This window comes from Lineus longissimus, chromosome 10 (genome assembly GCF_910592395.1).
Source record: "Lineus longissimus chromosome 10, tnLinLong1.2, whole genome shotgun sequence".
NCBI lineage: Eukaryota > Metazoa > Nemertea > Pilidiophora > Heteronemertea > Lineidae > Lineus > Lineus longissimus.
The window spans coordinates 3,620,052-3,643,080 of record NC_088317.1 but is presented as its reverse complement, the minus strand read 5'-3'; the positions used below and the strand labels follow the sequence as shown (position 1 = coordinate 3,643,080).

The 23,029-nt window shown below is 42.1% G+C and overlaps 2 protein-coding genes across 2 annotated transcripts; one reads left to right on the top strand and one right to left on the bottom strand.

Moving 5' to 3' along the window:
- The first annotated feature begins 502 nt into the window (after nt 1–502).
- Nucleotides 503–3,695, top strand: LOC135494874 (uncharacterized). The gene is made up of 3 exons (XM_064783183.1): nt 503–667; nt 1,722–1,917; nt 2,439–3,695. Exons 1-3 carry the CDS (start codon nt 551–553, stop codon nt 2,534–2,536), a joined length of 411 nt encoding a protein of 136 aa, XP_064639253.1. The 5' UTR covers nt 503–550; the 3' UTR covers nt 2,537–3,695.
- Nucleotides 3,696–4,065: 370 nt separating this feature from the next.
- LOC135494937 (uncharacterized) lies at nt 4,066–21,593 on the bottom strand. Its single transcript, XM_064783289.1, has 37 exons — nt 21,527–21,593; nt 21,036–21,305; nt 18,594–18,632; nt 18,156–18,212; nt 17,150–17,977; nt 16,869–16,940; nt 16,679–16,741; nt 16,326–16,373; nt 16,157–16,210; nt 15,843–15,908; nt 15,411–15,647; nt 15,036–15,158; nt 14,281–14,346; nt 13,682–13,900; nt 13,162–13,215; nt 12,757–12,837; nt 12,399–12,479; nt 11,874–11,939; nt 11,506–11,559; nt 10,936–11,052; nt 10,460–10,519; nt 10,199–10,246; nt 9,559–9,825; nt 9,258–9,299; nt 9,093–9,140; nt 8,782–8,829; nt 8,404–8,457; nt 7,944–7,991; nt 7,767–7,811; nt 7,493–7,564; nt 7,099–7,317; nt 6,578–6,901; nt 6,321–6,380; nt 6,138–6,185; nt 5,714–5,890; nt 5,436–5,483; nt 4,066–5,157 (listed from the first exon to the last, which is right to left on the bottom strand). Exons 2-37 carry the CDS (start codon nt 21,241–21,243, stop codon nt 4,505–4,507), a joined length of 4,794 nt encoding a protein of 1,597 aa, XP_064639359.1. The 5' UTR covers nt 21,244–21,305; nt 21,527–21,593; the 3' UTR covers nt 4,066–4,504.
- Between the last annotated feature and the right edge of the window lie 1,436 nt (nt 21,594–23,029).

Below are 23,029 nucleotides of genomic sequence, written 5' to 3'. Positions count from 1 at the left end.
CAGAATCAACTGGACTGACTAACGGCAAGCCCTTGACTTAAACAACGCTGGCATCATATCCGAGACACAAGACTCAGACTCTCAGATAACGATGGCTTTCAGATAACGATGGCATCCAAGACCCTGGCTCTTAGATAACGCTAGCATTATCCGAGACACAGGCTCTCAGATAGACAATGCCGTTATCAAAACGATGTGTCAATAACCGGATACGAAGTTGACTAAGCGCACTCGGGGAAATCAGAATCACAGGCGGAATTGATCTAGTTCCTTGGCAACCGAACCAACCATAGCTGACTGGACCAGCAGATGACTCAAACTGGAGTCTGACAATTATTTCCGACATTCTCCATGCAGCTATGAAAAATCCTTTATCTCAAATAAAGCTGCACCAGCGCAGTTCACCAACGCCTTGTCGGAGACTGGAGATGAGTCATCGTCTGCTCGTCTCAAAACTGCTCCTCCTCCAGACGACATTGTTCATCCTTTTTCGACTCGAGTCCGTACAGGAAGCGTTTTCTCAATTCCTCTCAAAAGAAATCCTTTCAAAATGTCTTGGAAAGAATGGTCCGATAAATTTCTTGACAACGGGTGCATGGACATGAGTGCTATTTACGGTATGGATGGAGGACTGACATTGTGGTCCGCGTCTGGGGAGCAGATTACGGTAAGTCTCCAATGTTGTCAGAACCTGAAACAATCATTGTGTGTGGGGTGGGGTCTTTTTGTGTGAAGTATATTTTTGTTTCAAGACTCCCGTGAGAAAAAATATACCGCGCGCTGTCACCAAACATAGGCTACGGTAAAAGTGTGGAGAGAGACGTCTTCTTTGGGAGCTTTAATTATTTCTTCGCATGTCACATCCTGACTTAAAGATTACATTGATGAGGTGATTCGCTTCTTCTATCTTTTATTCATGGTCACAAAATGTGTCAGTTTATGTAGGGGGACTATAGGCAAGAGCTGGGGGTCCAATCGGTGGTCTCCAAATGACAAATCTGAACAATTAGCACTGTATAGATAAATCTCTCGCTACTCATGAACATGAAAGTATATCAATTTCGCATGCTAAAAGGGAAACTCCTTTCACCACAACGCGGAAGAGAGGCAGCGTTCCGCATTTCAATTAACCTCGTAATAGAATCCACCTCATAAGGTGAGAGTATGAGTCACTCCCTCGCATTTCAATTTGCGATAATCAACATCAGGATGACTAAATCAGTCAGTCTCAATAGATTTCAGGAATGAGAACTATTAGCCAGGATTCTGAAGCGCTTTAAGTAGGTCGGTATGATATTTATGGAAATAAGGATCTGAATAGGAAATAGGGTATACAAAATTGATATCCATTCCACGCACTGTCTTTGGGAACATCCTCTATCTTTGGGAGCACCCCATTATTTTGAGAACACCCACAGTCTTTGTGATCATCCTGTTCTTGGGAACACCCTCTTTGGGAACATCCCCTGTCTTTACGAAATCAGCTTTGGGAACATCCTCTCTCTTTGTAAACATCCCCTATTTCAGGGGAGGCAATCCTCTATCCCACGAATCATTGGGAACATCTCCTTGGAAACATCTCCTATCTTTGCGAACACCATCTATCTTTGGGAACACCACCAGCTATCGTCGGGAACATCTAGTGACGGAGAAGAGAGGAATCTTCATGCGATCGACCCAGGTTTAGGTTCTGTACTCATGCTAACCATTTCATTTTTCAGATGAACGAAGAAGAACTCAAACACTGTATCAGCGCCATTGACATGAATGACTTCAGCCACCTCCAAGTGAATGGAGTCCGCGCTTGCTCCGGCAGGAAATTTTTATTCACATCCGAAGACAGAGTAAATAAATGTATAAAAGGCCAACATAAGGAGCACGGTGGTCTATTTGTCGGGGTGACCAAGTCGGGAAAATGTGAGTAGCCTTTCCATATCTTTCCATACAAGATTATATAAAAACATTATCTCAGCCAAACTTCTGTCTATTGTATGGAAACACTCAAATTATGGGGAAAGACAAATACGTTACACCGGTCCGGTCTTCACGCTCGCGCTGTCTGATTACTGATGGCCAGGTGTGACGGTTGCTGTAGCTTAGTCACCCCAGATATCCAGACGAGGACAGCGCGACGTGTTTATTCAGATTTCGATTGATCCAGTGATGACTCATCATCCATCAGACGAGTGTCAGACCCGGGGTGTCAGGTCACGTGGTGTCAGAATGGCAGTTGCTAGGAGCAACGGATTCTCATTTAGGAGATGCAATATTCATTGTCTGTTCAGGATTCAGAACACGACACGTTTTGATTGAATGTCATTGCGGAAAAGTTGCGGTACCGGGTCAAGAAGGTAGCGATGTTCCTGACCGGTTTTACAGCTTCCACTTCGTCTCGTCCTGTATTGTTTCTCAAAATTGCTGTCTTTCTCTCATTGCAGGTGCACTAGTGGGATACTGCAGTAAGCCATTCCAATGTCGACCAGCCTATGCCAAATTTTGCCAATTAAAATCTGATTTAGAGGGACATGGATTTTAGAAAGTGACTTGACGAGAAAACGGTGCACGTGCAATCGTGGAGCTAACTTCCAAACACACGAAAGGGCCTAATTCCTTCATGCCAATCTCATTCGAATTAAAAACATCTTTGTACTGAGTGTTTATCTCGAGAGAATCCCGAAACGATTGGTGATTCTGACATTTTATTGAAAGAGCACATTCCAAAAATCATCCATTATCATCCATTCATTGCCTGCGTGTTATTGACGTTTTGAACTGCTGCTCACCCCCGGTAGGTCGGCATGGGGTATTGCTTAAACTACGGTTTTACTGCTCTGAGAGCTTCGGATATATTCGAGAAAGTCTCGGTCAGGCATGGAAGTTCGATACGGACATCTCCCTGGGTCAATTCAAGTCACCGATGTTTACTAGAGGAGAGGAGAACAACGTCAAAGTGTCCTTTGTCCTTCATTTTTCGTCCTCTGACCATTTTATGATCGTTTGCTCTAGTCATTCATCTCATAACTGTTCATAACCATAACAATGAAAATAATAAATTTTGCTGATCATCCAATCCATTATCATGACCATAGACTCATTCTGTAGAGGATGAAGTGCCAATTAGTCGGAGCTTCTCGGCGGAGCATTTTTACTGGAATATCAGCCAGGAGCCATACCAGCATTGTGGCATAGGAAAAAATACCGTAAAAGATGTCCAGCCTCGTTTTGCTTTGGGGAAGCTGCATGAAGCAATGTGAAGTGACGGTTCCTGGCGGAATTGACAGTAATGATCGTGATAGGTGTAATAGGGTGGACGTAGGTTTAGATTTTTGTATGTAGTATTTAACTGCTAATGCTGTGGATACGGAGTTGACTGGTTAACGAGTTTAGTTGGAACGTTTGGCTTGTGACAGTATTTTATAAATCTGCCTTCTTATAAAACCATTATATAGATAGCCTAATCAACTTGAATTCCCTTACTCGATACAAACTAAATGGCTACCACGCATGTTTCCCCAGTTACTTATATCTCCCCCTTCTCCAAGCATGTCCCCTTCAATTTACTCAACCGTCAACTTCATATAGCCAAAAGAGATTATACACACTAAACCCGCTCGTCTCTGACCAATGGGCGCGGCGAGTATCCACAGTGTTTGGCATTACATCTACTCGTGCCATATTTATATTGTGATGCACTGCTTCTGTCTCATGTAACACTGTTGCTTAATAAATTGAATATATGTATTTTCAAAAATTGACTTCCGTCACGTGTTATTCACTGAGTGTGCTTGGTGGTTTGTTATCGAGAACGTCATCTCCTCTTTTTCGAGATCTTTTCGAATTCCTAGACGTTATCTGGCACATGGACAGACCACTGCTTCTCGTCAGGATCTGATAAAGCCGAGGCCCTATAACGTACCATTCTGCCATTGAGTAGACTCCTATGCAGTCCATTTCGTCATCCTGATTGTCTTTCATGCGACAGGACCAGCCAGTTGACTGCTTCCGTAGTGTACCATTGAGGCGCCGAGGCTAAGCACACAGGAAATTTAAACGAATTCGTTCGAAACTAATTTATTTGACCGATACGAAGGAAAAATAAAAAAATCACTGATACAATCCGGATATGTATTCTTTGCTCAGAAACCAACGAAGGCTCTAACATACACATTGCACGAAGCACTTTATTTGACAAACGACATCTTGATAAACGACATCTTGAATGTCATTCTTCCTTTTACGTCCCTCCCTGTCCAAAGCAGAATTTGCTGATGATTTTTTATGCCTTAAATTTCACGAGGTCTTTAAAATTATCGGGGATAAAAAAGTATTGGGTAGTTACTATAAGGTTAAAGCAAAAACCCATTTCTTTAAATGGGTCTTCGGTTAAGATATAAGCCGACACTGAAGATGAAAAAATGGCCCTATTGCACAACCCGTCTGCCGTTGCAGTGAAATAGAAAATATACGGAGTGACGTAATTTATTCAAGATGACGTCTCATACCATCATCCGGCCTTCCGTACACTAGCGAGGTCCATCTTTTTCGTAATCTTCTGTTTTGCATCAAGAAGTTTAGTTTTTGGGCGATTTTTCTCCTTGGACGACACTCCGAGCTTCCTATGCGCCGTGGCGAGCTTTTTAACCTTGGATATGTGTGGGACTTTCTCTTTAACATTCACAGGTTGAGTCTTCCCAACCTGCTCGGGCTTCAGTTTGATCGGTTTTACTTTCATGTGTTCTCCCTCGTTTTTCTTGCCATTTTCTTTTTCTTTTGATTTGATTTCCTTTAATTTTGGTTTCCTCCTTCCTTTGGGTTTAGTTTTTAAACTTGAATGTCCATCCCCTTTCAAATTTGATTTCCCTCTCCGTTTTGCCTTACTTTTTGCACTTGACTTTCCTTTTCCTTTAAATCTTTCCTTTTCCTTTACCTTTCCCATTACTTTCCCCATTGGTACCATTACTTTCCTTGCCTTCTGTTGCTCTCCATTACCCTTCAGCTTCATTTTTCCTTTCAGCTTCTTCCCAATTTTCACTGCTTTCGTTTTGGTATTTTTCAGTTTGAATTTCGTGTTTATTATAACTTTCGACTTCTTTTTGCCAGTTTCTTTCAGCGTTTGCTTCTCTCCCAACTCCTTAGTTTTTCTTGTTACGCTTTTACCTAAAATGTGTGAAGTTAAAAAATAGCGAGTGCATTAATTAGGTAGTCGATAGACAGAGAAAGAATTCAAGATGAATTCAGAGGCAATCAAATAATGAAATAGATTTTGCTCAACTCGAGCAGTGGCTATTCCCGAAAATCATTCATTGAGGATTTTGCATTTCGGAACTTAAATTCGCCATTTAATGAATATCACTTCTATGTCAGAAATGATGTAGGAAAGAAAATGTACCTAAATTAGATGAAGACTAATCTTACTTTGTTTTGATTATACTCACCGAGACAGAGATCACCATATCGTTTGTAAAACTTCGGACATTTCTTATCTGGAACAAAACATCAAATATACAATGTCTACGATCGACGAGAAAATGATACTCTGGGTATTGGTGACTTCGCATATTAAATGTAAGAATATAGTTGAAAAAATGCTATTCTTCATCTGATATTCAATGTCCAAAGTATCTAAAAGTACTTGCGAGAATCGGACAATGCATAATCGAGAACGAGAAATTGGAAACGAAATACCGACAACTTCGATTGTCGATAAACTTACAAACACACGCGCCGTCCTCGTTGACAAAACCTGGAAGGCAACCGTCTTTAACTTTGCTTCGTTTGCACTTGTGACCATCATGGGCATAACCCACTGGGCAGATGCCCTTGATATTCTTTACTGTTGGAAGACATTGCTTTCCGACCATCTCATAACCACCAGGGCACTTCGTCGTAACTGAATATAATAGTTTACATAATGTATACACTAAGAAAACGTTTAAATTAACAGATGGTGTCATACATTTTGAAATTCACCTTCATCATATACATGTTTAGTAGAAGCTTCTGAAGAATTTGAAGTTGGCTGGCTCATACATGTATGTATATAGGGACGAGGTTAGGTATCACAAGCCAGGTGACTAATTAGTCCAGTAAATTTAGACCAAAAGTAGCTGATACATGGCTCATATACATGTACTTACATTCGCATGTGTCGTCCTTTTTTCTGTATCCAACGGGGCAGATATTAACTGCAATTATAGAAGAATAGAACGCTTTCGCTTATGGTAGCTAAACTAACGTCAGAAATATAAACTAAATGTATTTGGATGCAGATACCATCGGAAATATACATAGCGTTCAAATATTCGACTAGGACCACTCACCCATACTGAGTTCGTAACACGTTTCACCAACCCTGGTTTCGTCTGTCTTGCAAACGACATCTGCAACAAAATTATATTCAGTCAGAGAGATTAAGATGAAAAAGAAAGAATGACAGCACGTTGTGTTGGCCCTGGGGGATTCCTATTTTCACCGAACTGTTAAAAACTGACAACGATCTTGTATTCAATTGATCGCTTTCACACTAACAATATTTCATTAGTGTGTCCTTAGACCACAGCCAAATAAGAAGATTTACCCCTGGCAATAGTCGGCACAACAATGGAGACCAAATCCAGCGCGTCCTTCCGTGAAACTTGGAACCTGAACCCCGGATACGTCAAACTCCATTGAAACTTGGCATCAGCGAGGTCATCCAACGCGAAGGAGAAAATCCTGATGCCCATTTTCCGCAGCAGCTCGGCAGCTTTGGCGACCTTCGTCTTGCGCGTGGTTTCCCCGCTGCCGATGATGACCAGGGTTTTCGCTGCGTCCTTTCTGTTTCCGGGGCCGAAGAGAACCGTTGCAGCTTTTCGCAACATTGGGAAAGCATCAGCATCCCCGGACTTCTTCTTGATGGAATCTGATTAGGAAAATATATTTGAACGAGTTTGAGCCAAAGGAGTTTATTTTGAACAGAGGGAAACAGGACCCCATGAACAGTGTAGGGCCATATCATAAACTTGTATCAATCATGCACTGGCTATTGCATTACATGCTTTTTTTGGGTCCTCCTCGTCCTCAGACATCATCGAGACTAACCTCACTCTCTCCACTTACCAATTTTATGCATTGCTTCTTCTGCGTTCTTGAAGCTGTCAAGCCGTCCCAAGATCTCTGTCTCTTTCCCGTAGACGATCACCGCGAAACGCGTGTGGCTTGATGGGACAGGCAGGGAGCTGATGAGCAGCTCGCCGAAACTCTTGGCTAGGACCACGTCCTCCTGCTCCAAGTCTCCTGACGACTCGATTGCAATGACGATGTCAGCTTTCAGGTTGTCTGAAAAGAAACGATGTAACTAGTGAGGTTGTGGTGAAGTTTTTTGTCAGGCAGTCCGTCAACTTCAAAGCTTCACTCCTTAGGTATGTTACAAAAGCCAAATTGATACGGACGTTTTCAAAGATTCGGAAACCTTTCATGGCCGCAACCTCAGATTTCGACCGACGCAACTCACCAACAGCAGGTTCCGATGGGAGGCTACAACCTTGGTTTGTGCGTTTGAAACCATGCGGGCAATGGCTGTGTGCTGAAAAAGACAGTTGGGTTTTAAAACGCAGGAAAACCTAGCATATATCTGAATACGGTAAGTCGTCTTGATGGCACTGTCGACTGTCGACTCGGTTTTTTGCGGCCTACCTATCAACTCCACGTGACTCGTGCGTTGTTTGAGAGAGACGTCCAGTTCGGTATCAAATCTGAACGCTCATTTGTTGTAAATTCATACTTACGGAGGCAAACTCTCCCGACCTGTTTATAGTGAAGGTGGCACGACCCTGGAATGAGCAAAAGCATCAGACGGTGTAATTGAAAGATTTAGAGATTTATAAAATCAAAAAAGAAATTTTCATTGCTTTCTACTATTTCCATAGCAGACTAAAATCATGAAAAGAAGATTTCGTACTTACGGCTACAGTAGTTTCCTGTCTTTTTGAACCCAGTTGGACACTCGTAAACTGAAATGATTGTCAGAGAGGTTCAGATTTTGACCCGAAAACGAGGTGGTATTTTTGATGATGGTTTATATTGCGTAACATGTTGTCAGGAAAGCAATGAAGTGGTGTGACTTTAATGTGTGCTATGCATAAAAATAAAGGAAATGACTATTTGGCAAGCCCGGCTTACCAAACAGCGACTTTTTCTTGTCCTGAATGGAGAGCCGAACTCATTAATATTAAAGTAAAGTCTCCAGCTCGCCAAACAGGGTAGATTTTTTACCTGTTTAGCAAGCCCGGCTGGCCGAACAGGGTGGCTTTTTAGTGCTGTTTGGCAAGCGGCTCTCCAAACAGGACAAAAAAAGATGCCTGTTCGGCGAGCGGCTTGCCAAATAGACCCGGCCAAAAATAAAATGGCAACTGGAACACTTACACAGGCAGTTCGCTCCCTTGGCCCTGTATCCGATTGGACAAATTGTAGCGGTCCCTTGATGAAAACAATGGAAACTTTAACAAGCACAGCTGATTTAGGGATGCCCCTCGAAGGGAAGAATGTTGGCAAAGCCAGGGGCCACACCGGATTGACATATCATGTAAAGTTATCCACCAACGTGCAACATCGGTTTTTAGGAGCAACCCTAGTCATTGCCGAGCCGGGAGCTGGTTTGGAGCAAGCAAACGAAAATGGGTTGTGACTAAGCCCCTGCGAATCTAACACTTGTGGTTAGTTGACATACAGAGGTAAATCTTTCGATGCCAATGTTAAAGTTAGCGTTAACGTCATATACAAGTCAACTATTGTCATACTAACGTTTGCAATAGCTTCCTCGTCTAACGAACCCCATCGGACACTTGACAACTGGAAGACAACAAGAAAATGGGCGACAAACAGACATTAAAAACTATGAATATGCCATAGTCTCCACTCAAAAATTCAATCCATAGGTTGCAGGAAATACCGCATTCTGAACCATCAGAGTTACTCGGTCCGTTACCTCTCCTCATAACGGTGTTACGGAGTCCGGGTCGGCGGAGTGGATCCAAGGCTTGTGGGTATGACGTTGACTATAAGAACCCCAACTACAACCTTTTTAACACTTTTGACCTTCATTAAATACTTACAAGTGCATTTTCCTGCCTTGGTTTCATATCCTATGGGACAGTCAACAACTATAATCAAAAAAGAGGATAATATTTGTTGGTTAACAATATTTGACTTAATTTTTTTTTTTAATTCGACAAAGTTTTTAGTTGACGAGTGATTTTTGCCAAAAACTTCATACTTACAAACGCAGTCTAAATTTTTCTTGGTGTAACCTATCGGACAGCCTGTGGACAGAACGTAAAACAGAGGGTCATCTTCGATCACACACCGGGTTATAGTTGGACGTAATTTAGTCAACCCCTAACTGCATCATACCAGTGAACTTTATGTCAAATGTCAAATTCAAAATGTTCCAGACCAATTGTCTGACTACCAACAAAGTATTTTTAGGAAAACTGATTCAGAGTCGGAAGTGGTGGAGACTCTCACGGCACGAAGGCAAGCTTTCGCGTTATCAGCCACCATTCTTCAGTTGCCGCTGACCTTTTTTCTTGTGCTTTGGTTCCTGTTCAGCTTTCGTCTGTAATTTTGAAATCTTCTTCTTTTTCTTCTTCTCTTCACCTCTAGTAATCTTGCCCTTCTTCATTTCTTTCTCCTTCGTCTTTGGTTCAGACTTCTTCGACAAGTTTGTCAGTTTCTTCAGTAACTTTTCTTTTGAGATTCCAGTACTTTTCTTGTCCACACCTTTCTTTCTACAATATTGAAGCATACCCCTGCTTGCTTCCACCATACCTTTTCCACAACCTTGAACTGTGGGGGTAAATGACACTTTTTGAGAAAATGAAAATTTCAAATAGCGTCTTGCTCATCATAGAAATTTGATAAAAAGAGGGGCCCGGGTATGGAGAAGGAGGAAGTTATCGTGCCCTTAGAATTTCGTATGTATCACTGAGATAAAAGCACATTACCTGCACATTTTCATAGATCTATAAGAACATTGCTGGTATCATGATGAATAAGAACAAGAAAGTACAATGTACTGTACAAACAAAGTTTGAGTCTCTTCATGCTGGCGATCGGCGAAAATTTTGGAAACCACAACTTTCTGGCGGTTTTTCAAATCGGCGAATATTTTCGCGAGCTCTAATCCAACACGACACTGCTGGTCTTATGAACTACTTACACAAGCACTGGTGGTTTTTCTCTCGATACCATTTCGGACATTTATGAACTGTAACATACCATAAGCAGAAATATAACAATTTGACAGGGTGGCTCTTTGACACCAGGTGGACTTTCTTGAATTGAAACAACTTTAAAATATAACATCAGTATGTAAATGTGCATACATTTACGTAACCGGGCATTACTTCGGATAAAACGATGTTTACCACATTTTCGTTTAAACGCAATTATTGATCCATTTTTAAGCAACATTACTTACACTGACACTTGTACATGTTCTTCATATCAGCCGCCTTGTATCCAACAGGGCATCCTGAAACTGTCAAATTCAGAACGGGGTAGCAATGTGGTCGCCGGGTACAGCTATAGACCAGACGTGGCCGCGTCACGGGTATATTGTTAGCCGTGTTTCGAGGGCGCGAGCTTCATCAGCCTCGGCTGACTAGGGCATGGCGTAAGCTTCAACTTGTCCATAAACCGTAGAACTTTCACCCGTTGGTGTCCGTGATAACGTACATCATAGAAAACACTCTTTCGCTATTCCCCTGTTACACTAGTCTCCGTCGATGGATCTATGATTGCCCATGGACGTCCCATCAACAGAGGTCCATGGATGGATAGACGATGGTGATTCTCCATCATCTATTCATGGACGGCCCATGGATGGAACATTGATGGTTTATCACCATCATAGGTCAATGCAAGGACACTTCTGCCTGTGTAGCCTAAACTTACAGACACACTTGTGGTCGGTCAACATGGAATAGAAGGCTGGACATTGGTTGGTCAAGGGTCGACACATTGGTATACCAATCTCTTTCTCTTCTCTGAAGCCGTTTGGACAGGCGGTGACTACAAGAAAGACCGATTGAAAAATGTGATGAGAAAAGGAAGCACTACAAAATACGGCTTTGATATCCACGTAGCAGTTTGAAATATCCTTGGATAGAATGTCCGGGGAACAAAGGATTCTATATTATGTGCTTTAATCTCTGGGCTATGGACGGCCATGGCCTCAATAGCACCATATACCATAATCCGTAGGGTCGGACACTTGTACCGAGGGGACATATTATACTTCTACACCGGGATCTGTGTACACTGTGTCGGACCCGAAACCATGGCGAAGGACTTACATGTATTGATGAGTATTCATGTGTGTTCAATGATAACTTTCGTTCGTTATATTTTTTCTGTCACTATGTTTGAAAAGTGGATGTAAATGCAGCCAAGATATTATACGAATGATACGAGAACAGTACATCGTAGAAAGCTTTTAGATAGGAACAAAGGCCCTATACTTACAGACGCATTTTATTTTGTTTGTGACCAAGACTGGTTTAGTTCCCAATCGGCAACCTAGGGGGAAATAATCACGGTGAACTACAATGAGGGCTCAGAAAAATAAAATCTACAGCATAATTTTCAAATATTGGCGAATGAGAACATTGGCCGTATGCTAGTAAGATGCAGTTGGTTCAGCGATAAGGAGTAAAAAGAGCAAAACCTGTTTGGAGAAGGTGGCAATATTCCGTCATCTAGGATCTGCGTTCGTTTAAAGCAAACGGTTGAAAACGACTTGATGGTGAATTGCTTCTTTTTTGTTTTCGTTATGGTTTTTCCAGGGTGAGTACCAGTTAGGCATAATCCTTAGTATGCCTAGGTTCACTTACAGAAACACCGACAACCCGTTTTTGTCAACTTCTTGTGGCAAGGACAGTCCTCTTTTGATGTGCACTCTGGAAAGAAAATAGGTCAGGTCTATTTGGTAAGCCGCTCGCCGAACAGGCATCTTTTTTTGTCCTGTTTGGAGAGTCGCTTGCCAAACAGCACTAAAAAGCCACCCTGTTCGGCCAGCCGGGCTTTCCAAACAGGTAAAAAATCTACCCTGTTTGGCGAGCTGGAGACTTTACTTTAATATTAATGAGTTCGGCTCTCCATTCAGGACAAGAAAAAGTCGCTGTTTGGTAAGCCGGGCTTGCCAAGTAGTCTTCCAAGAAAATATGGAACTATTGACAAACCTGGTTCGGGAGGAAGTGGCGGAATCATCTTGGCGATCTATGCTCCATCACTTGCAGAATCAAAGTTATAAGTAAAGATTTCTATTGTGCTGTAATGGTGAACGGACACTTCTGATGATTTTTGGGCGTTTATGTCGCATTGCAGATGAATTTGACAACATTATATGAGTTCCTTACCATCCTTGCAATCACACTCCGCGCAGCCGTTCGCTCCTATCTTGATAATGCATCCGCTCTTGCACTTCACCTTTGGACAAACTGTACATGTAATTAGTAATGAAATAATAATCAACGAAATAAAATATAAAAATATGTACATTTATCTGACAATGCGTACTCGGTGCACGGGCACAGAGAATACTTGTAACTTTTCGTTGCTATGTATCATCAAATGTTATCTATGCTGCTGTCACACAAGCTAGCCTTTTGGTCACTGGGGGCCCTTGCTTGCTGCAGCTAATGCCCTGGAATTACACAACCATGGCATGATTATAAGAATAAACAAATATGAAGAAAACTTTTTTGCCATGCGTACCTCTTTTCCTTCTCTTGCAGAAGAATTTCGGTGGAATACTTCTTGTTGAGAATTTCGCATAACCCTTCGGACAGCGAACAACTAAAAAGATAAAGACAATTTGAGCGAAAGGTTCACAAAGCACGCAAATCATACAAGACTTCGAATTCGTTTTCCTTCCAATGCTTAAATGATCATCTTTCCAATGGGTGGAAATGGAGAGTATTCGATACAGACAGCGACCAGACGACTTCTCGTTCCTGCGTAGACAATCCGCAAACATCACAAATAGTCAGACGTACACAGGGCAGGACCACATCACATGAATCCAAAATGTCGTCTTCCCATTTCTTTGATAATGCTTTTCAACCAAAATATCATTTCATTTGATAAAGCTTTCGCCTAAAGCCTTCCGAGATTACTTACAAATGCATTTCTTTCCTACACGCTTGAATCCAACGTGACAGACTAACACCTTAGCTGAAAGAACGAAGATGCAGTCATACTGTCATGAAATTACGACTCGTTGAGACAGCCCAAATAACATACATCGTATTCTTTGTTGGTAGTGCATTTATCTGTTTCCTCTTGAAACATGCGCATTGGGTTTAGATGACAAAATATCATTGAAATTCGGAATTAAAATCCTCGAAAGCAACAGACACTGCTGCCAAATGAAAGAAGGGGCTTGTCATGGTCAAGAACTACTCCAGCTTTCTATCACTTTTCTACTTCAGTATCAAATAATAATAATAATGAGTCTTTTATATAGCGCAATTCCGTGACACTATAGTTCTCGCTCAAAGCGCTTTGGGATATCATATTGTTACCCCGGTCTCCACAGAAATCAATCAGGGGTTTCAAGGAGCAACCAGAAGGTGCTCACTTGAACTCGACCACTAGATTCGGAGCAATTATCTGTTGGAAGTCGGTCATCAAAACGTACCTTTATTACAGCCCACTTTCTTGTGTTGCCAAATGAAGACAGAACATGGAACGCTCTTTGCCTTGTAATGCCAAGTGCATGATCCCTCCTTGCTGTTCCAATCCACAGAGACGCATTTGGAATGGTACTTGCAATACGCTTCACACGCCTTGTCCGTCCGGATGTGTTTTAGGAGACTGCCACCAGGGGTATGAGTACGGAGGAGTTTCTTCATGCAAACTGAAGATATGAAGGTTACATTAAAGAAATAAGTAGGCTACTAGCACCCCAGAGAATCGAAATCCTGAACTCCGGGCAGTACGAGGTGCCGAGTCTTTTCGTTCCGATCGTGCGTCTTGGGAAACCGCGCTCCCTTGCACCAAGACGCACAAAGTCAATAGTCATACATGTGTTACCGTGTGCATTCGGATCAAGGGGTCATTGGGAAGATGATGGTTAAAGTTTCACATTCAGATTGCGACATTTTAGAGGGGAGAAGGTTCAGAGAGAGAGGAAAAGGTTCATCTCTCACGGCATCAAGCAATTTTGAACCGATCTCTTCCAGTCTCGTTGATGAATTCCCTAAAGTTTGTGTGACTTTGATAACAGAGGGCGTTTACCTTTAGGCGCACAATAAATTGTGCCGCCCTTTATCTTCTGCGTCCAGCCTTTTGGGCACCTGACAACTGAAAATATCAGAAAAATGTTTTTTTTAAAGAAGGATCCTGACTTGAATCAGAATTTTACACAACCTGTTCTCAGTCGGTTTCTTGCATTTTCGTGATGAGTAGAATTACGGGATGACCTCATTTAACATTTGTATCAAGCCATAAATGACGGTAATACGAACGATGTAGTAGCGTCGGACGTTATACATGCCGATCCACCGCCGTTGTGCGTATATCCATCCTTCGCCGATAACTCTCCCCTGATCGGCTGTCAGAAGGGCTGTTACTTTATCGGTAGTCTCCCTGCATTCCCTTCCTTTCCCACGCGTCCTCTGTCGCGACAACACTAGCATTACACTCAATCGTGGTTGTCGCACGAGACACGTGCTAAAAAGCCATCATAATTGAAGACCAGGTGTTCAATGAGTAACGATTCCTGGGATGCTGACCTGACCCAAATGCACAGTGCATGCTGTATAGAAGAAGGGTGACCTTATCCGGAGGTTGGCACTATCAATTGAGGCCGTCATTCAATTACTTTGTGTCGAGCAATTTGATAGGCCATCCATTTATGGTGCGTCCGACAGATTACCTTGCGGGAGTTATCGGCGGTGAAAGGAGGAGACTTTAGGAATGGTATTCACCGCCGATAATTTGGCATGGACGTTATAGGGGAGGCAGTAATTAATTGAAGGAAATATGCTTACAAACACATTTTCCTCCTGTTTTTCGATACCCTGGCTGACACTTAACAGGAGGTTTGCTATTTCCAATGCAATGCACAACGGCATCCTTTCTCACCAATTTTGTGAATGGAGGGCACTTATTGACTGAAGGATAAAGTGAGACGCATGCACTTTACAAGAAAATTTTGATTCACATTAAGAAATATCTTTAAAAGATTCTTAGATATTGCCACGGAAACTGACGGGGCTCAACGCAAATTAGACTGAATGTGAAAATGTTGTGTCACTAAAACGGTTCTATACTTGCAAAGGTGAGCCTCTCAATGTTTATTTTTTTGTCCCGATTTCAAAAATTCAAATTCTACCTAGAGCTGAGACCGCCCTAGGTATTTTCACCTTTCTTTCTCTCAAAGGTACAAGGCCGTATCTTCCTAAACTGCGAAATCCCAAAACGTGTTCTCTTCAGCATACTGGGCCTATCATGCAGCCAGCATTGCGCCCGCCCGGCATTCCAGTCCACCGCCTTGCACTTCGGTCTCTCCATGCAGTACATCTTACAATGGGCCGCAGTGGTGATGCCGCGGAGTTTTATACCACCGATGGAGTGGCTGGCCGGATAGAACTGCATACAACCTGGAATTGCGGAATCATTCAATCAGATAGACCACATGCAGCAGAGTTCAGAAACGCCGAAAGAGGAGTGTTGTGTTGTGTTGTGTGATTAACTTCCTTTCGTCCCAAATTGATCTCATCAGGGCAGAGTCACAACCAGAATGCCGGGATTAGATCACTTTAAGAATCCTTGCAAAAAAAACGAAATCAACTTACGTATAACTATGCAGCTCCTAATGCCTTTTATGAAGCCAAGTCTGTATCCAGAAGGACAACCCTTGACTGGAAATAGATGTGAAAATAGGACGGTATAGCACTACGCTCTGAGCCTAACAATTTGGATGGGCTAGTCGTGTCTCTTAGGCTTACATGTCCGCAGGAAATAATGATGTTTGATATGGATATCATAGAACGGGATAGGACCATTTCCTCTAAGTATGAAAAAGCGTTAAGATGTTATGACCAAGATAGGTTCCTCATATATACCGCCCAAATTACATACTGTCTTTTATTTTAGAACGGATACTTACATCGGCATGTCCGGGATGACTTTCGTTTGACAAAACCAAGCGGGCAGCCGCGAACTGTCATAAGAAAAGAGAGGATATGGTCAGTTCGCAAATTACATATCAAATTTGATAGTCTGATAAAGATTGAAATCATTTCAATTGCGAAGAATAACATATATGGCTGACTCACATGTGCATTTGTCATTTCTCCAAATGTATCCAACTTTGCATGGCTTCCCTAAAGCAAAAAGGAAAATGATGAGCAAAATAATTATCAAAAGAGGTTACGTTATCTTATTTTGACTAATAAATCGTACGTCGGGTTTAGTCTAAGCAGAGTCTTTCGCCGTTCCTACGGACTGCGAAACCTGCCTCCAGACTATATCAGTCGTCCATTTTAAAGAGCTCCTCATTTCCTTCGCTGATGAGCGGAAGAAACGGTAAAATGAATTCAAAAATGGTTCAGTTGATGTCATTGTTGACATATCATAGCAAGAAAGCATTTCTTTTTTTATACAATGTTATAGTTTGTGACTATCATACTTAGACAGAATCCAAACTTGGACCGGACGAAACCATCGGGACAGCCATGATTCGGACGAAACGCTGAAAAAAGACATAGACAAAAGTTGAGAACAGTTTTTATCTCAACGCTGGAATGCGAATAGCAATTCGGCAAGGAGCCTTCAAATAACAGTATCACGTATTTTAGAATCCGTCTCTATGGACTAACCTTTGCACACTGGTCTCGGGAGCTTCCCGGACCGTTTGAGTATTCTACGAAAGCCATTTGGACAATGCCAGACTGAAAATCAATGAAAGTGCTTGGTTATGGAAAATAGACTGAGATAAAAGTCATTTTGTTTGGAAGAGATCATCAGTACTACGTGTATACGGTTCTAAAGCGCCCCGCAAAGGGGAGATTTTTGCTGCAACGATCGACTTGCGCGATTGTTCTATTGACAAAAGTAACAGGTTAAGGTGAACAACTGCCTGGAAGAAAAAGAGACTTACAAACACATCGTCCTTTTTGTTTAATGAATCCAACATCACACTGTGTTCCTTTATTCTGATGTGTTTCCTTCCCTTGATGTGTTGCGTTCTTGTGATGCGCCTCTTTCTTGCCATGTGTTCCTTTCTTGTCATGTGTTCCTTTCTTTTGATGTGTTGCGTTCTTGTGATGTGTCTCTTTCTTGTCATGTGTTTCTTTCTTGTCATGTGTTCCTTTCTTTTGATGTGTTGCGTTCTTGAGATGCGCCTCTTTCTTGTCATGTGTTCCTTTCTTTTGATGTGTTGCGTTCTTGTGATGCGCCTCTTTCTTGCCATGTGTTCCTTTCTTGTCATGTGTTCCTTTCTTTTGATGTGTTGCGTTCTTGAGATGCGCCTCTTTCTTGTCATGTGTTCCTTTCTTTTGATGTGTTGCGTTCTTGTGATGCGCCTCTTTCTTGTCATGTGTTTCTTTCTTGTCATGTGTTCCTTTCTTTTGATGTGTTGCGTTCTTGAGATGCGCCTCTTTCTTGTCATGTGTTCCTTTCTTTTGATGTGTTGCGTTCTTGTGATGCGCCTCTTTCTTGTCATGTGTTTCTTTCTCGTTATGTGTTTCTTTCTTGTCATGTGTTCCATTCTTTTTATGTGTTGCGTTCTTGTGATGTGCCTCTTTCTTGTGGCGCGTTCTTTCCGTGTGATGTTTTCTACTGTAGAGATGTGTTACAACCTTGCGGTGTTTTGGTTTTCCGGTTTGGAGAAGTCTTCCTTTTCTGTGCACTTTGCTATTTTTCTGTCCTAAACAGGTAAAAAAACGTCCCGTCCATTTCCTAACTTTGCCTTTTGGACAAGCACGAACTGAAACAAAACGCAGACGTTGACGTTGTATTAATTGTCATCACGGATGTATAGCTCCACATCTGTGTTTTAATGAGACTCCTTTTTTTCGCCGGATTGGATGGTTTTGGGAAAGGTTTCAGAGCCATATAGCCAACTATACCCCCAAATGGAAATATGTGAACCAAGTCATACTTACATTGGCATTTACCGTTTACCAGTCTATAGAACCGATGGCATCTGCTAATGGCCTTGTCTGTAATGGAGAGCGTACAAAATAAAGCCCAGTGTAGAAAGTGCATCCGTTATGTTTTCGACGGACGTACGTTGTCGTTGACCCAAATGCTCTACAGACGTCATACACGCGCCTTCAAACGTAGGAAACGATTCTTCATGGACCAATCGTGGATCAGTCACGGATGACATGGGTTATAACCCAATCAGGTTTGCACGCCGATCAACCTGCGTCGTCAGCCTCTTCTGCATCATGGCATGTAAGCGCAGCTTGATCTACGCGTAACTCCTTGTCCTACATGTGTATAAAACGTGTTTTGGGCTGTAAAGTGCACATTTTAGCATTGACTTTTTAGTGATTTCTATGAAGGGTTTGTAATTTTTCACCCGATATTATACTTACGACAAGACCCTGCAAACCATGTGTAGCCTTTCGGACAACCTATAAAACAAGTCCGAAACAAAAACTCAAACTTTTGTGGTCACATTTAAACAATCATATATCTCCCTGATCACAATAACCAGCAGCGAAGTGGCCCGGTGAAGTTTCTGCTACATCGATATTTCGTCAGCTGCGGGTCCACTGCAAGCGGCAGCCACAGCTGTGCGCATTTTGTCCCACCTGGCGTTTCTGTGTGCGATCGTCAATTCAATTTGCGGACTTGTACATGTATATCAACTATTGATTAACCATTATAACATAAATACCAACAGAGAATACATATAGTTTTATGGTGTTGCAGACAAATTAAGCGCAACATAGAACTCTTTGTTCCCGGACATTCTATCCGAGGACATTTCAGACTTCTACACCAGGTCCTAGAGTAATTTTCACAGAGAGAGAAAAAAAATGGCAAACTATTAATGCGTTCCAATATCAACCTTTAATGGCATGACCTAATATGAAGGCAACAGGTTTGCGCTCATTTTCATGCCACAGATACCATCACAGCCCATCCGCTGACAACATGCCCTATCAATTACACAATCAGGTATCAGCTGGACAACAACTAGGTTATTCACATTTTGGAGTAGAAGGTTCCCGTACACGAATAGGCTACTTGGATGGCAGTGTTGACCAACTCGATAACACTCAAAGAGGAGATAGCTTGCCATTTGGATATTCCTTCCAGGTGTGACGACCCGTCTTCATGGGATTCATGTTAGGGAATTCAGTTCCCTAAAGAAGATTGTGCCACAACTCGTGTATCGTTCTCTCATCATGAAAATCAACCAGCCGGTCTAAAGCCGCCAGTTCGTATTCCAGACCACTTTTGCGTTCTTAAAGCTGCCCAAATTGTGTTCTAAAAAGCATTTAAACAAGGCAATCTCTGATCAGTATAACCGGTAACGTTACGGCAAGTTACGGGTGTGACTCTGAGAATATCATATAAAACGTGGACAAAGACTGTGCTCAATTGCACCATGGAGCAAGCTACTCCGGCATTGCACTGAAATGTTCTATAATAACATTGTTGGTGGATTAAAATTCTGTGGAAACCAGGCTTAGTACTTTGCGATTTGGGCGAATTTCGCTGAAGATGACGCGCCGCATTCAAATCATGACATCCTCGAGGCCTAGTCGGCACGCCCGTTGTGCTATAGGCTTCGTCCTGGTCTGGTTTCTCTTGACCTTCTTGCTTCTCGTGAAATTCGCAATGGAACATAAGAAGCACGAATCCCGACATGAAGAACTTTCCAAAATGGTGGAAGCAATTCAACAACAAAAAATGGGCTTCTTCCCATACAAAATGGCTGCCGAGTCAAACAAAATGGCCGCCAAGACAAACAAAATGGCTGCCGTACAAAATAATATACCCATTCTTAAACCTAAGTTAAAAGCTAGGAGCGTGAATGAAATTTGCCGTGGCGACATGAAAATTAATTTACTAATTATTGTGAAAAGTGCTGTGCAAGATACGACCAGACGACTGCTCATCAGACGCACCTGGGGAGATCCTTATATTTACGCGGGAATTTCAATCCGGGTTGTTTTTCTCATTGGATTTGCAGACGGCACGCGAATGAAACAGAAATTTCTTAAGGAGGAACGAATATATGTTGATATCGTGAAGGGAAAGTACAATTACTATAGCAAAGGAGCTCATATTATGGACGGATTCAAGTGGGTAAAAAAATACTGTGGCAATGTGGACTACGTCATTTCTACGCAAGATGACGTCACTGTGTTTCCGGAGAATGTGATGCACTATCTTGCAGATCGTTCAGCAAATGAGCCTTTGTTCATGGGCGTCATATCTCGCAAATATCTTCCTGAAGAGCACCCAAAATGGGCTGAAGGTGTCAACAGAGGAAAAGATTTCGTTGTAAGGGAATACTTCGAAGATTTTGCAACACTACTGAATTATGACGTCATCAACAAATTGATCGAGGCAGACGAACTTTTGGACACGTCTCATTCTGATGATGATATCATACTTGGCGCATGTGCAGTTATAGTAAAGACAAAACTGGAGCCTTTTCCTGAAGACTTCGTCTACCGTTCGCAATACAACTACAATGTTTTGAAAGACAAATGTTTGAAATATTTTAAGGTTATTGCGGTGAGGGGCTTGTCTGAGACGGATATTGTTTTTTTGAGGAAAAATAAGCTGACCGCAGCGAAGTCAATAAAGGGCCATTGCCTCAGAAACAATTCAATGTTATAAAAACTAAGACAACGAATGGTTAATTTTCTCCATCTTTTGCGCCATATAGTTTTACATGTATATGCCTACAGGACTGACGATAAGGAGGTAGACGAACAGAAGATGGCCACCTATCTACACTGCACCTAGGAAAAATGGCTGATCAAAGATTGAGAAAATGTTAAAATGAAACTTACGCATTGCTAATTTATGAGAACAAGACATCTCGAAGTAAATATCACCAAACTTGCTGGGTTTAAAGGTCTTCTTGCTAAGTGTTTTTCTATTGTCCTTGGAGAGGTGACATATCCGTTTCCCCTTGTTATACTCCACAGAGAGACAGAGGAAGCGCCGCTCACGAATGCAGAAGAGCAGGCAGATCCTTGGATGGGAGACGCCGTGCATGGTGCGGTCGTCGTGGTGGAGAAGGTGGTAGCCCTTCGCCACCTTCCACGTCGGTCCATTACCTGGGGGAGGGAGTATGATACAGAGGTTGTGTAAGCGTGCGCAACCTCTCTAATATCAATAGAGAGGTTAAGTACATTTCCAGTTGCGTTACAGACCTCAGAGAGATGTAATATAAATGTAGCCTCTATTAGTTTGTCGAATAACATGGCGTTATTTCAAAATATTGGCTATAATTTTATACTGGAGAATCTAAATATAAAAACTAGCATAGATCACTTACAAAAACATCCAAACGCAGTCTTTCTGAAGTTTCTTGGACAGATGCCAGCTGCAGAATTGTGCCTCAAAGAACCTAAAGGTGGTGATACTTAAAATGTGATGAAATTGATACGAGTATTAATCAGTTCGAAAACATCTTGGTTCAATCAAAATCTTTCGATCATAACGATTGTTCTCGTTCAATGCAGTGTTGTCTTCTATACATAAACTGCGCCTCGCTTTGGCAGCTGCGTCTAAGGGTTGGTACATGATATAGAAACAATCAAAAACCTACCAAAATCCCATTTTCTATGGTCGATGTCTATTGTGTGGAAACACAAAGATACGGGGGACAATAAAAAACAATACACGGCAGTGACTCACCAGTGTTGTGAAGAATCACGATCAAGAGAAACAAAAGTCTTTGTACCATGGCTAGTAATTGCCTGAAATGAATGGTACGACAATTAAGGGACAGCATCGTTAAGCCATTTCCCGATAGCAGGAAAAATGTCCATCCGCAAACCAGGCGGCGCCACCAGTACGAGTCTGGGCTCCTGACCCACTTGTCTGATGTCCTTACTGTCCTTACTGAACGCCGAGGCCCGTAGTGCCAGGCTGTATACACGAAGGAAGCGAGCATATGATTTCCAAAGGGGATTGGTGACTTTTTCCAAAAGTACAGCGGCTAAAGCGTTAATTTTGAAACTGAGATTTTCGATCATCGGTCATTTTCAATTAATTCCCAAGAAGGGGGTCGGACGAACCGACTGCCATCCACTGGGACGCCAATGCTTCATCTGTATACGATCAACTTATATACCGCGGACGCATCCTTGTTGTTTCCTGCAGCAATTGAAGATAAAAGATCATAAAAAGAAGAAAAATAGGATGGTATTTTAAAACTGATAACTTACCACCAAATTATCTGCTAAAAGAGTATATCACACTCAGGTTTTAAGTCAAAATCTACATTTTATTCACGAATATATCCAATCTATTTGTATATCCGCCATCTTCTAAAAGTACAAATTGATTTTTGAACTCCGATCAATTGCAATTGTTCAATATATGCATGTGTATAAAAGTATTGTCCGAAATCATTAAATCGTTTTAAGGGTTAGTTCGGCTTTAACTTTGGTGCGACTGGTGAATACACGTGCCACCAGTAGCTAATTAATTGGCCCTAAACCACTAGAATGTTCGATTTAGGACAGGTGTGGCGAATTGATTTTACAAGAAGCAGTCTAAATATGTAAAAATATGTCCTTCTCGGCAATCGTACCACTTACACTCCCCCCGTAGTGATTTTCCTGCTCCTGTTAGTGTAAACTTTTCGCTTACAATCGAACGGTCCCTTTAACTGGGACAGAATATCGTTCTACATTGCACTACATAACTGAGTCGAATTTTGCCCTTCCCTCCAGCAACCTCTCCGCCTCGTCTTGAGTCTTCGTGTTCATTTCCTCAGCCAGCGTCGTGATGTCCACATCAGACAACCTGACATCATCATCCGACTCCGGAA

Bases quoted from the DNA above. Each gene is read 5' to 3' on its own strand.
- LOC135494874 (XM_064783183.1), top strand. From the start codon at position 551: ATGTCTTGGAAAGAATGGTCCGATAAATTTCTTGACAACGGGTGCATG. The intron at 668-1,721 runs GTAAGTCTCCAA...TTCATTTTTCAG, and splicing joins CGTCTGGGGAGCAGATTACG to ATGAACGAAGAAGAACTCAA. The intron at 1,918-2,438 runs GTGAGTAGCCTT...CTCTCATTGCAG, and splicing joins GGTGACCAAGTCGGGAAAAT to GTGCACTAGTGGGATACTGC.
- LOC135494937 (XM_064783289.1), bottom strand. From the start codon at position 21,243: ATGCACGGCGTCTCCCATCCAAGGATCTGCCTGCTCTTCTGCATTCGT. The intron at 16,211-16,325 runs GTGAGTCAGCCA...TTCTTATGACAG, and splicing joins GAGAAATGACAAATGCACAT to TTCGCGGCTGCCCGCTTGGT. The intron at 9,300-9,558 runs GTCAGCGGCAAC...TTCTGTCCACAG, and splicing joins ACCAAAGCACAAGAAAAAAG to GCTGTCCGATAGGTTACACC.